Consider the following 13959-nt stretch of genomic DNA (forward strand, 5'->3'; position numbering starts at 1 on the left):
GCGTGCGCGGGACCCAGCATGAGGGGCGGGGCCGGGCTGGAGGCGGGGCGGGCCCTGGGCAGGAGACCTGAAGGCCGAGGGCCCGGATCCAGGAGAGGTGGGGACTGCGCGTGCGTGCTCGTGCGGGGGCGGGTCCCCTGGGTCCTGCAAGCCCCTGGGATTGAGCTGAGTGGGGGAGGGTAGATGGTGCGCGCTCAGGCACTTGCTTGGGGAAAGGCTCTAGGGTGGGGCTGCGCCGCTCAACCCGCCAAGTAAAGGGGAGCGCGGGGGCGGGGCTTGCGGGAGAGGTGGGGCAAAGAACCAGGAGTCGAGAGGTGCGCGCGCTTCGGGGGCGGAGCTGAGGGGCGGGCGGGGCCCGCGGGCGGGGAGGAGTGAAGAGCCGGGAGTCGGGATAGGCGCAGGCCCGGGGGGCTGGGCTGAGGGCCGGGAGGGGCTGCGCGGGGCGGGGCCGGCGGGTGGGGTGAAGTGAAAAGCCTGAGCGGAGAGGTGCGCGCCCCCAAGGAACTCCTCGAAGGCCGGGGGAGGGGGCGGGGCTAGGGTCCAGGGCACGCTGCGCGCGGAGGGGCGGAGCGGAGCGAAAGGGAGAGCCCAATCCCGGAAGATCCGCGCGCGTGGAGCTAACGGGAGGCGCAGGCGAGCGGGGTGATGGGGTGACGGGGTGGCGGGGTGGTGGGACGGTGGGGCGAGGCGGATTGGGCCTGCGCCGGGGGGCGGGGGGGCGGAGGGGAGCCTGGCAGGACGACGGAGCGGGGAGCTGGTGGAGAGGGTTGTGAGGAGGCGGACGGCGGGAGGGCGCTGAGGGGGCGGCTCGTGAGGGGACAGGAGTGGGGGAACTCTGACGCAGATCTGTTTTCTCCCCTCAGCCCTGGAGACGCCAGTGCCAGTCCACGAACTTTTTTGAGCCCTGAAATAATGTTTTCACTCCCGAAAGGGAAAAACAATTGCAAATTGAAATTAATAAGTCTACCAAACTAACCTTTCAACTGCTACATAACCCATATATTATGAAGTATAGTTACTGTAGGATGTGGGTTCACTTAATGCATTTTATGTAATTTGGGGTGGGGAATCCACAAGCCTGAGTGCTTAGGACTGTCGGAGGTGTTGAAATGAATGGCCTTGGACCGAGAAGGGTTTGGGATGGAGGCGAGGACGTGGTGTCAGAGCTGGTTTGCCCTCCTAGTGAGATACCAAGCCGTAGGCCCTGGCCCTGGGAGACAGAGGGTGGCCGTTTTCTAATTTACACAAAAGTTCCCCATCAGTCCTGTGGAGAGTAGCAAGTCAGGGATAGAGTGAAGTGCGGACTTGATCCCTCGAGATTTTCGGAAGAGGCATGTGACCTGGAGATGAAAGGGTTGCTCATTGGCCCCGGGACAGGGAAGTCCAGGGTCAGGGACCTTGAAAAATGCAGAGGAGGGCACCCCAGAGTGCACCCCCTTTAGTAATCTAGGCCCTGAGGGAATACGTGTGTGTTTATTTAGAAAAAGTTATTCTAGGGTGAGGGGTTAGACTACCACGCAAACCTGCACTTTGGAGTTGTGGAAGCAACATTTCTTTGTGGGTTTCTTTGCGGCTGGTTTGCCTCTTTCTCATTAACCACAACCAAGGAACCTTAAAGAGAACTCAACTTCTGCTATTAAATAATTACACCCAACACAGGGAATAGGAAAGATACTGATGTATAGAGGAGGTGTGAAATGAGTTTTGTGTTAAAGTACATGTTGGCTTACCTCAGACAATTTAGATAAGAATGTGAGGCAAGGAAAGAACTGAACATATAGAAAGTATCTTCTTTTCCTTATTCTTATACCACACATCAATGCTAGATATTTTTCCCTAAAATGTAACTTATTAAAAGCAAGTTCTTTCCCTAAGTTTCCAACCCCCACATTTGCACCCCCAAATATATTACCATAGGGTTTTTCCACCTCTGTATTCACATTTTGGGCTAAATAATTATTTGTTGTGGGGGATTGTCCTGTGCATGGGGATATTTAAAAGCCTCCTGAAATGCCCACTAGATGCCAATAACATCACACCCCTCCCCCCAAGTTGTGATAGCCAAACTGTCAAAATTGTCAAATGTTCCTTGGGGGCAAAATCACCCCCAGTCTTGTTGAAAACCACAGGACAGAACCCATTGTGTTTAACTTGGCTTCTAAGATCCTTCATTATCTGTTTTCAATCTGTCTTTCCTAGAACTTGATCCAGTCTAAAAGAACCACCAATGCAGGAATCCTTTCTTTGATTTTCTCCATAAATCATCACCTACTGTTCTTGGACACTTTCAGGGATGGAAGAGTCTTTTTACTTTGCCACTAAATTCTTTTATCTGTGATGTCTTTCTGCTTAAAATTTGTATTTGTTGAGTCCAGTTCTCCCTCTTGGAATTGCAAAAGAAAAATTCTAATCCTTTTTCCATTTTTGAACACTTGTGATATTAATCACATTTCTCTCTTTTGAAATATTTCAGCTAATTCTTTGAACTTTCTCCATGTGATGATTTAAAGATCATCATGAACTTTTTATTTTCCTCTGACAATTTCAAACCTGACAATGTCCTGCTTAATATGTACTACCCAGAACTGATGTAGTATCTGGATGTAGATCACTCTATTAGCACATAACATTATAATATTAGCTGCATGCTTGTCCATCTTCCTTGACTCCAAGCTTGAAGGCGAGAACTAAGTCTTAATCACCATTTTGTCTTAGGTTGTAGTCATCTTTGCATTACTAGCAAGCACAGTGCCTGGTCCTTAGTTGGTATCTAAAAAAAAAAAAGTTTTTAAGATTTTATTTATTTATTTATTTATTTGAGAGAGGGAGAGAGAGCACAAGCAGGGGAAACAGCAGAAGGAGAGGGAGAAGCCTCCCCGCTGAGCAGGGAGCCTGATGTAGGACTCCATCCCAGGACCCTGGGATCATGACCTGAGCCAAAGGCAGATGCTTAACCGACTGAGCCATCCAGGTGCCCCTATATCTAAAAATTTTGATGGGTGTATTTCCTCCTTAACTCTGTTAATATAATCTAAGATTGTATTCCTTTACCTTTGGGTGAAAATACAGCACACTCTTGCCTGATAGCATGACTTTGTAATGAACCAAACCTGTATGTTTTATACCTTTAGTTCAAGGGTCAGCAAACTTTTTCTGTAAAGGGCCAGATAATAAATATTTTAGACTTTATGAGCCTAGTAGTCTCTATCGCAGCTACTATGTCACTGTAACACAAAAGTAGCCATTGACAATGTATAAATGGATGACCATGGCCAGTTCCAATAAAACTATTCATGGATACTGAAGTATGGATTTCATATAATTTCATATAATCTTCATGTGTCGCAGAAAATTTTAATTTAAAAAAGTATTTTAAAAGAAAAGACATTCTGGGGCGCCTGGGTGGCTCAGTCGTTAAGCATCTGCCTTCGGCTCAGGGCGTGGTCCCGGAGTTCTGGGATCAAGCCCCACATCAGGCTTCTCCGCTGGGAACCTGCTTCTTCCTCTCCCACTCCCCCTGCTCGTGTTCCCTCTCTCGCTGGCTCTCTCTCTCTCTGTCAAATAAATAAATAAATAAATAAATAAATAAATAAATAAATGACGTTCTTAACTCATGGGCCATACAAAAACAGGTGGCAAGCTAGATTTAGCTCATAAACAGTAGTTTGCTAACCCCAGTCAAGACCAGTCCTTGTGTGACTGACTTTTTAAGCCTGAGTATAGGCTTTTATTGCTATCCTTATTAAATATATTATTCATCATATCCCATCTTTCTTTCTTGCTCAGATCTTTTTGTGTGCTAATTCTGTCATCTAGCATATTAGCTGACATCCCAGCTTTGTGTCATCTGCAAAATTGAAAGAATACTTTTTCTGTCTTTAATTAATAAAAATATCAAATGGCATAAGGACAGAGGTCTTCCACAGCTCATTTGTTCCATTAATCATCGTTCTCTGAGCATAGCCATTCAAAGGGTTATAAAAATTTACCTAAATTACTGCCTGTCACCCAACCTACATTTCTCCATCTGGTCCATATGGAATCATGAGAAGTTTTATCTGAAGTTTTGAAATATTCAGATCATGTCCCTAATTGGTACTAACTCTATCAAACAAGCAAAAAGAAATGTATAGGTTTGGTATAACCTTTGTGAACTAATGCTACTGCTGCTTTCTATTGTACTCATACTCTCTTGTTTTCATTTTCAGGGCTATCATTTTAATAATGAAATTTAATAGTTTTAGAATTTTGTTGAGAATTGACATCCAAGTTCATCAATCTGTATTTCTAGGAATTTACCGTCTTTCTTCAGACTAAGTGCTAACAATGTTCATCTAACACTAGTTCTCTTGTGTTATACTCTCTAATAGTATTAAATGCAAGAAAAAAGCCGAGAAAAGAGGCACAAATAGAAAATGTTAGAACACATGCCTTTTTTCTTGACCAGTCTTACCATGGCTTTTAACACTATCATACTAGATTTTTAAATTACAATAAAAGATGAACTTTATGTTAATAAATACAAAAATTAAGAAGAAATAGGTAACATTTCTACAAAATATAAATTTCAAAATTGACTCAAGGTGGTTTGGAAAACCTGAAAAGAACAGTTGAATTTGAAATAGTAAAAAAAAAAAAAATCTACTTACAAAGATTTTACCAGGCTTACAGGATCAAATAACCTCTGTCTTATATGAATTGCTCCAACAACTAGAAAAGAAGGAAGCTCTAACTTATTTATGTTGGGAGTACAATCTCGATTATAAAACCAGATACGGGAGCACCTTGGTGGCTCAGTCTGTTGCGCATCCAACTCTTGATTTCTGCTCAGGTCATGATCTCAGGGTTGTGAGATCAAGACCCCTCATCGGCCCCGTGCTCAACTTGGAGTCTGCTTGTCTCTTTCCCTCTACACCCTCTTCCCCATGCCTCTCTCTCTCTCTCTCTCAAATGAATAGATAAGTAAAACCTTAAACCAGATAGGGACTGAATAACAAAGAAAAATTATAAGCCAATCTCGCTTAGAAATATATTTGTAAAAATTCTAAATAAAATTTTAGCAAACTGAACCCAACAATGGATGAAAATGATAATATACCTTGGCCATGTAGGTAGAGTTTATGCTAGGAACTGGGGATACTATGACAATAGAAAATCTTGATTTATCACATTATCAACCTGTAGAAAAATCTACATGATCATCTTAGTAAATGTTAGATGAACATTTGATAAAATTCAGTGTTTATTTGTGGAAAAATAAAACCTAACACATAAAAAGAGAAGGAAATTTCTACACTTGATCTTAGCCAAAAGGCCGAGAAGCGATAGAGACGGAAATTTCTATAATCTGATGAACAGTGTCTAACAAAACCTTCAGTGAACATCACATTTAATGGTGAAATGTTAAAAATATTCCTTGTATAGTAAAGAATAAGACTTTATTATTACTATTATTATTTTACTTTTCAAAGATTTATTTATTAGAGAGAGAGAGCGTGTGCACGCTCACACAAACGCACACACGAGCATGAGCTGGGGAAGGGGCAGAGTGAGAAGGAGAAGCAGACTTCCCGCTGACCAGGGAGCTGGATGCCCGACTGGATCCCAGGACCCCGGGATCATGATGCGAGCCAAAGGCAGACGCTTAACTGATTGAACCACCCAGGCGCCTCAAGAATAAGACTTTTTAAAAATAATATTTTTTAAAATATCCCATTTACAATAGCAATAGAAACCTCAAGACATCTAAAAATCCAACAAAAGAGGTGAAGATATGTTTGGAGAAAACTAGAGAATAATTTCAGGACTTAAATCTAAAATGAATGAAGAGATATGAAGATAAATGAATAAATGAAGATCCATGTATTTGAAGACTCATTATTATAAACATGATATTCTCTTCAAATTAATCTATAAATGGAATTGAATTACAAGCAACATCTCAAAAATTTTTTTCTGTACCTTAAAAATCTTTCTAATAATTAAGGTACAAAGCATAGAATTTTGAAAATTAAGTAGAGGAATTTACTTAATCAGATATTAAGACATTCTATCCTTTTATGATCAGTCTACCGATATATTTACAGTGTGTCTCCTGAAAAGAGGATCTACTGGGTTTATTTAAATTCAGTCTGAAAACGTAGTGTTTAGTTTTATTAACATTTAGTGGAATAATGTATTTGTGTTTAAAACTATCTTCTTGCCATTTATTTTCTATTTGTCTTTATTCTTCTCCTCCTTTTTGGCCTTCTTTCAGATTTATTAGGTATTTTTATGATATTCCATTTCTTCTTTTCTGTTGGCCTTCTTTCTCCTTTCTTTTTGTTTTATGGCTTTTAGTGGTGAATTTATTCTAATCCTAGGATTACAACATGCATCCTTAACATCCTAGTCTACTTTGAATTAATAGTATATCACTTAATGTTCAACATAAGAACTTTATAAAAGGACTCTACAAAAAGTACAATCTCATTTGTCCTTCTTTTGCTTTTTGTATTGTTGTATTTATTATTTCTACATCTATTAAATCCCTACCATTCATTGCCATTTTTAAAATAGTCTTTTATGTTACCAATGTATGTACTATTTTCAGTGCTCTACTTTTCCACATATCCAGGATTAAACCTGGAATCATTTCCTTTCAGCCTGTAGAACTTCAATATTTTTTAGAGTGTGTGTTTACTGATAACAAACACTTTCAGCTTTTGTTCGCCTGAAAATGTCTTTATTTTGCTTTCACTTTCAAAGGATATTTTTGCTGGGTGTAGAATTCTATATTTTGTCTGTTAGCACTTTAAAGATGTCATTCAACTGTCTTTTGGCTTACATTGTTTCTGATGAGAAGACAATTTTTATTCTTGTTCTCCTAAATGTAATGTGTTTTTTACTTTGACTACTTTTAATTTTTTATCTTTTCTTTAATTTTCGGCGATTGACTAAGATGTGTCTAAGTGGGGTTTTCTTTGTAGTGTTTATCCAGCTTAGGGTTCAAGAGCTTCTTGGATCTTGGGTTTATGTCTTTCATAAATTTTGGAAAAATTTCAGCTATATCTGTTCAGATTTTTCTCCTAAGCTGTTCTCCTTATGTATTACATGTATTGCATGTGTTTCTGAATAGTTTGATAGTGTTTCATAGGTATCTGATGCTCTGTTCTGCTACTTTCATTTTTTCTCTGTATTTCATTTTGGATCATTTCTGTTGACCTATGTTTAAGTTCACTGACCCATTCTTATGTTGAGTCCAGTCTGATGCTAAACCCATCTAATGAATTCTTTATTTGAGATACTATACTTTTCAGTTCTGGAATTTTCATTTTGTTCTTTTTTAGGGTTCCATTTCTCTGCTAAAATTCCCTTTCTATTCACCCATTTTGTCCATCTTTTCACTAAATTATCTAACAGATTCATAGTAGCTATCTTTGCTAATTCCAATACTTGGATCATCTATAGATCTGAAGTGATTTTATACGTTGGATGTTGTGTTTAAAAGAATAATAGACACTGAAGTAGATAATGCCTTTTCTCAGAGACAACACACCATTTTCTTTGCCCCACCGCCTGAATAAGGGACATATCACTTCAGTCCACCTAGGGATCAGACTGAGTTATAGCTTTATTTAAATAGTTTCAGTTTACCTCTGATTTCAGATATTTGGGAGTGAGATCAGTTCCCTCCATCAGGGCTTTGGGATCTAAGTACCCAAGAGCGCAGAAATCTTTCTTTGCTTTTCAGTTCATACACCCAGTTTCCTATGAAGCTCCACTTACGGGATGGTTTCTTTGGTCTTATTAGGTGTTGAGATGGTTTGGGGCTGGGTTGTAATTTTACTTTACTTAGTTGCACCTTAACTCTGTGACACAGCAATATGGCTAAGTCTCAAAACACAATGATGAAAGAAACCAGATACAAATGAGTACAAGCTGTATGATTCTATATATATAAGTTTCAGGCAAAATTAATCTGTTAGAAATAAGGACCATGCTTTTCTTGGGAAGGAGGGAGGGAAGTGATTGGGAGGGGGCATGCAGAGGGCTTCTCAAGTGCTGGTAATATTCGATTTCTTTACCCTGGGTGGTGATTACCTGGGTGTGTTAACTTTGTGAAAATTTATCGCTCTATATACTTCTGATTTGTGTTCTCTTCTTTATGTATGTTATAGTTTAGTAATTAAAAAAAAGTGCGTGCGGTGGGAAAATATACAAAAAACCCCAGAGAAGTCAAGCTACAGAGTAGGAGAAGATATTTACAACACATATAACAAAGGATTTGTATCCAGAATGTTTTATTTTTAAAAATTCCTACAAATCAAAAAGAAAACGACAACAAAATTTTTAAAAAGCACCCCAATAGCAAAATGAGCAAAGGATGAGGAAAATCAAATAACAGAAAAAGAGGCCTGAATGGCTCATAGTTCTATGAAACAGTATTCAACCTCACTAATAATCATGGAAATACAAATTATAACCTTACTGGGATACCATTTCACATTCATTTGGGCTAAAGCCAAAATATCTAATAATACCAAGTTGGTGAGAATTTGAGGAAACAGAAACTCTCAAACACTGCAGATAGTAGTGTAAATTGTTAAAATTTCTAGATCAAATTGATCAATTACTGACTTGAAGATATGCTGATTCTAAGTTTCTACAATTTTATTTCTGTAAAGAAGGATACTCTTATCATAAAGACTTTCACCCACATATGCTAAGGATATATACAAAAAGATACACACTTCAAATTTATTTATAATAGCAAAAAATTAGAAACACCTAATTATTCATCATTAGAGAAATGGAGAAATACCTGATAGCAGTTAAAGTGAATAAAGTAGATTTGCATGCATCAACATGATAAAAACTTGAAAACATAATACTGAATGAAAAAAGCAAGTAGTATAAGGGTATATATACTGAGAAAGCATCTAAGTTTTAAAAGGACAGCACATATTGTTTATGGATATGTATATGATAAAAGTATAAAATATAGTAAGGAGAGATATTCATCAACTTCGGAATAGCTATTACCTCTGGACAAGGAAGGAAATGGGCAAAAATGTTAACATTTATTAAATCTAGGCAGTGGGTACATAGTTGTTTAATATATATGATAATCTCTGTACTTGTTGATTATTTATTTGAAATAGTTTCATTTTTTTAAAAGTCAGCCGGAGGCCAGGGTATGAAGGGTATTGGAAGCCTTCCTCCTTTTTCCAAACACTTTTTGTCTTTTAATTCTTTATAGATACAGCTTTCACGGTCACTTTGCATCTATATATTGGTTTGTGCCCTGTCACCACCAGATCAAGGAGGAGGGTGAGTAAAATCTGATAGAATCTTCTCTCCCCTTCTTTGTTTAATCCACCAAGGTCCTTATCTTTTCAGGTTACTTTTATTAAACGTAAAATATTACCATACAATAGAAATGTCTTTAAATCCATGACCAAGTAACTGATCTAGAATTTAAAAATAAGCAAAAATTTGTCTTCTCTCTTATTTTACATTCTGCTCCAAAAAATAATGATGGTAAGATATTTTTTACATATGAATAATATTATTTGCTACTTCGGTTGATAAATATATGGATATATACAATGGAATATTACTCAGCCATCAGAAAGAACGATTACCTAATATTTGCAGCAACATGGACGGGACTGGAGGAGATTATGCTAAGTAAAATAAGTCAAGCAGAGAAAGACAGTTATCATATGGTTTAACTCATTTGTGGAACATAAGGAATAGCAGGGACATTGGTAGGAGAAGGAAGGGAATAATGAAGGGGGGAGTAAACAGAAGGGGGAATGAATCACAAGAGACTATGGACTCTGGGAAACAAACTGAGGGTTACAGAGGGGAGGGTGGTGGGGGGATGGGCTAGCCCAGTGATGGGTATTAAGGTGGGCACGTATTGCATGGAGCACTGGGTGTTATATGCAAACAGTGAATCATGGAACACTACATCGAAAACTAATGATGTACTGTATGGTGACTAACATAACATAAAAAAATTTTAAAAATAAAATAAAAAACAAATGTACAGATAAACAGTCACTTGGGGGGCCTGGGTGGCTCAGTTGGTTGAGCATCTGACTCTTGATTTCACAGTCATGGTTTCAAGCCCTGAGTTGGGCTCTGTGCTGGACAGTGAGCCTACTTTAAAAAAAAAAAAAACAGTCATGAAAACATGTTTTTATGCTCCAGATTTTTTTAAATTTCAGAAATATAACGATATAAATAATTTTTGAAAATTTATCCATTAATTCATGTTACCTTAGCCTGTTAACTATTTCTGTATCATTATTGAGGACTTTTAATTTTAGAATCAGAAAAATGATGTCAGGGGTGCCTGGGTGGCACAGCGGTTAAGCGTCTGCCTTCGGCTCAGGGCGTGATCCCGGCGTTATGGGATCGAGCCCCACATCAGGCTCTTCCGCTATGAGCCTGCTTCTTCCTCTCCCACTCCCCCTGCTTGTGTTCCCTCTCTCGCTGGCTGTCTCTATCTCTGTCGAATAAATAAATAAAATCTTTAAAAAAAAAAAAAGAAAAGAAAAATGATGTCAGTTAGAGTAGTCAGGGTCTTGTTTTGTGGAGTAGAATAGTGGAAATAATCATTATCTTACAGATTATTCCTGGGAGAGGTTAGAAGTTTACTTACATAAATAAACATGTTAGAGTCCCTCCCACTTGTTGAATAGCTTGGTTGTTAAGCTGTGTGCTAGGTAACAGGCTTTCTGTCTCCCTTTTCTCAGATAAAGTTCAGAGAATCAAGAATTTGCTTCTGTTATTATTGTTTTATTTGTAGGTTAAATACTTGAAGATGAGAAAAATTGATCTGTGTTTGAACTCTGAGGGGGCTGAAGTGATTTTGGCTACATCAAGTGATGAAAAACACCCACCTGAAAATATGATTGATGGGTAAGAGTTACTATTTTTACTTCCTTAAAGTCTTGATATTAGATCAGTGAACCCCTTGAGTACTGGGACTATACAACAACTAGAACTTTTAAACATAGTTTAATAAATGTTTGATGAAGTACATTACTTGACAATATCTGTGTTTGGTACCATTTCTGAAACAAATTCAGTTGTGTATATTTAGGTTTTTGATCCTTTTCTTTATAATTTTTAAACCGACCTATTTATACAAGTAGTTTTTTAAGAAGTGGTTTAACAAGGCAAGACTTTTTTTTTTATGTGAAGTTCGATGATTCATTAGTTGCGCATAACACCCAGTGCACCATGCAATATGTGCCCTCCTTACTACCCATCACCAGCCTATCCCATTCCCCCCCCCCTCTGAAGCCCTCAGTTTGTTTCTCAGAGTCCATAGTCTCTCATGCTTCATTCCCCCTTCTGATTACCCCCCCTTTCTTTATCCCTTTCTTCTATCGATCTTCCTAGTTCTTATGATAATTGTCTTTCTCTGCTTGACTTATTTCACTTATCATTATCTCCTCCAATGCCGTCCGTGTTGCAGCAAATGTTGAGAAATCGTTCTTTTTGATAGCTGAGTAATATTCCATTGTATATATGGACCACAACTTCTTAATTCAATCATCTGTTGAAGGGCATCTCAGTTCCTTCCACGATTTAGCTATTGTGGACAATGCTGCTATGAACATTGGGGTGCATATGGCCCTTCTCTTCACTACGTCTGTATCTTTGGGGTAAATACCCAGTAGTGCAATGGCTGGGTCATAGGGTAGCTCAATTTTTAACTTTTTAAGGGACCTCCACACTGTTTTGCAGAGTGGCTGTACCAACTTGCATTCCTACCAACAATGTAGGAGGGATCCCCTTTCTCCATATCCTCTCCAACAATTGTTGTTTCTTAACAAGGCAAGACTTTAAACAACAACTACCTCAATGAACAGTACATTGTAATATCTGGTTGTGATTTTATTCCAAGTTTTTCTAGTAAGTAGGTATAAAAACATTATAACTTCTCATTATTGCCTTTTTCCTTAGTGATCTAAGCAACATCTTTGCTGAACTGAAGTCTTGACTTCCTGCTGTCTACCTGCATTGTTTAGTTCTCAGCTTCTTGATTTCATTCCAATTTCCTCTCTTTACTGTGTTAGAGCTTATTCAAGGTAGAGATAAATATCATTCTTGGGCTTTTAAATTCCAAGAAAAAGTAGTTAATGGAAAAACTCCTTTTTTAATAGTTGTGACTATTTTATTACTGTCTTGATTTCTCTTTCTTGGTCTGTACAATGACCAGAGTCTGACTCATAGAATGATATAATTTTAGAGCTGGAAGGACTTAAGAATTTATCTTATCTAAACCTTTCATTTTAGAGTTGTGGTAAGAGAGCTCTAAAGAGGTCAAATACTAGTTTTAACTACTGAAGGCAGAGCCAGTTTTAACACAGATCTTGTGGTATTTTTGTGTTCTATTGTGAATTCCTTGTATCTGGATGAAATTCTAGCAACTCAACCTCTTCCTTTAAGCCTACTTGTTATCTCCTCTCTGATATCTGTCCCTTTGGCCTCATGTAAGATTAGTTTACCTTTTTATAGCCTCTCTTAACTATGAATTCCTAGAAGTTAGAGACTATGACTTACTCATCTTTGCCTCCAGAATGTCTTAAGATAGTTGTTGAGTATCTTGTTGAATCAGATCATCAAATATCAGTCAAATTCAATTAATATTGGAAAGTAGCTGAGTATACACACACACACACACACACACACACACTCGCGTGTGTTAGACGTGTGTGTGTGTGTGTGTGTATTATTTTATATTTGCATAGGGCTTTATAGTTTCATAGATGTTATGTCATTTGACCCTCACCACAAGCTTGGGAAATAAGAGGCAAAATATTTTTTTTTAAAGATTTTTCATTTATTTGAGAGAGAGAGAGAGAACATGAGAGGAGGGAGGGTCAGAGGGAGAAGCAGACTCCCCGCTGAGCAGGGAGCCTGATGTGGGACTTGATCCCGGGACTCCAGGATCATGACCTGAGCTGAAGGCAGTCGCTTAACCAACTGAGCCACCCAGGTGCCCCAACAGGCAAAATATTTTTAAAATGTATTCTCAACCTTATTGTAAAGATGAGGAAAAGGATAATCAGAGGTAAAGATGACTCTTTCAAAATTACACAGATAACCAAGTGGTGGAATCAAGATTAACACTCATGTCTTCTAACTCCCAGTTTGGGGTTCTTTGTACTATAGTATGATAACTCAAACTTTAGATTTGAATCCAAAGTTAACGTCTGTTTTTTCACCTGTGCCTCTTAATCCTTTTTAGTTTGTTCCTGAAACTTCCTGAAATTCAGGTAATAGCTATTTATCCCACTCTGCTTCAGAGTAGAGAAATTAATGTGGGAATTGCTGTGATGGTACACAGGTATAATGAGATTTACCTTAAGTTATTTTTAGAAGTAGAGATCTTTCAGGACACCTGGGTGGCTCAGTCGGTAAAGTGTCTGACTTCAGCTCAGGTCATGATCTCAGGGTCCTGGAATCAAGCCCCGTGTTGGGCTCCAGACTCAGTGGGCAATTTGCTTGTCCCTCTGTCCCTCCCCCAACTCATGCTTTCTCTCTCTCTGTCTCTCTCTCCCAAATAAATAAAATCTTCTTAAAAACTTCTTAAAAAAGAAAAAAAGAAATAGAGATCTTTCCAAAGATCAGTCCATATTAATGAATGAGTTAAGGACTAACATTTAGATTAGACAAAACCCTTAGTATAGAAAACTAGATAGAATAAAAGTAGTTACTGACCTGATAACAGAACATATCATAGACTTTTAATGTATATCATTTCCAACAAGTACAATTAGACTTTATTTAGTAGGTATTAAAAATTAATCAGTCCTCATAAGTTGGTTTGTCTAAATGGAAGTAACCATAGAATTATTTGGAGAAAACAGTGCCATACAAATTGCCCCCAGTAGATGGTTCTCCCAACTCTCAATTTCCTGAGAAATAAGAGTTAAAGAAAGTGATTATATT

General features: G+C 38.5%; 1 protein-coding gene and 1 pseudogene across 6 annotated transcripts in view; one reads left to right on the plus strand and one right to left on the minus strand.

Moving 5' to 3' along the window:
• The first annotated feature begins 26 nt into the window (after nt 1–26).
• The window catches only part of HSPB11 (heat shock protein family B (small) member 11), a 44211-nt gene continuing 30278 nt past the window's right edge, over nt 27–13959 (plus strand). Inside the window, exons 1-3 of one of the 6 annotated variants that reach the window (XM_040627274.1) lie at nt 27–97; nt 9242–9312; nt 10802–10914. In XM_040627274.1, coding sequence (XP_040483208.1) covers nt 10817–10914 — 98 coding nt within the window. In that variant the 5' untranslated portion in view covers nt 27–97; nt 9242–9312; nt 10802–10816. The other 5 variants (XM_040627275.1, XM_040627279.1, XM_040627276.1 and 2 more) reach the window with 5 other exon arrangements.
• Nucleotides 5193–5326, minus strand: LOC121102146 (annotated as a pseudogene).

The sequence above is a fragment of the Ursus maritimus genome, unplaced genomic scaffold, assembly GCF_017311325.1.
Source record: "Ursus maritimus isolate PB19 unplaced genomic scaffold, ASM1731132v1 scaffold_12, whole genome shotgun sequence".
Taxonomy (NCBI): domain Eukaryota; kingdom Metazoa; phylum Chordata; class Mammalia; order Carnivora; family Ursidae; genus Ursus; species Ursus maritimus.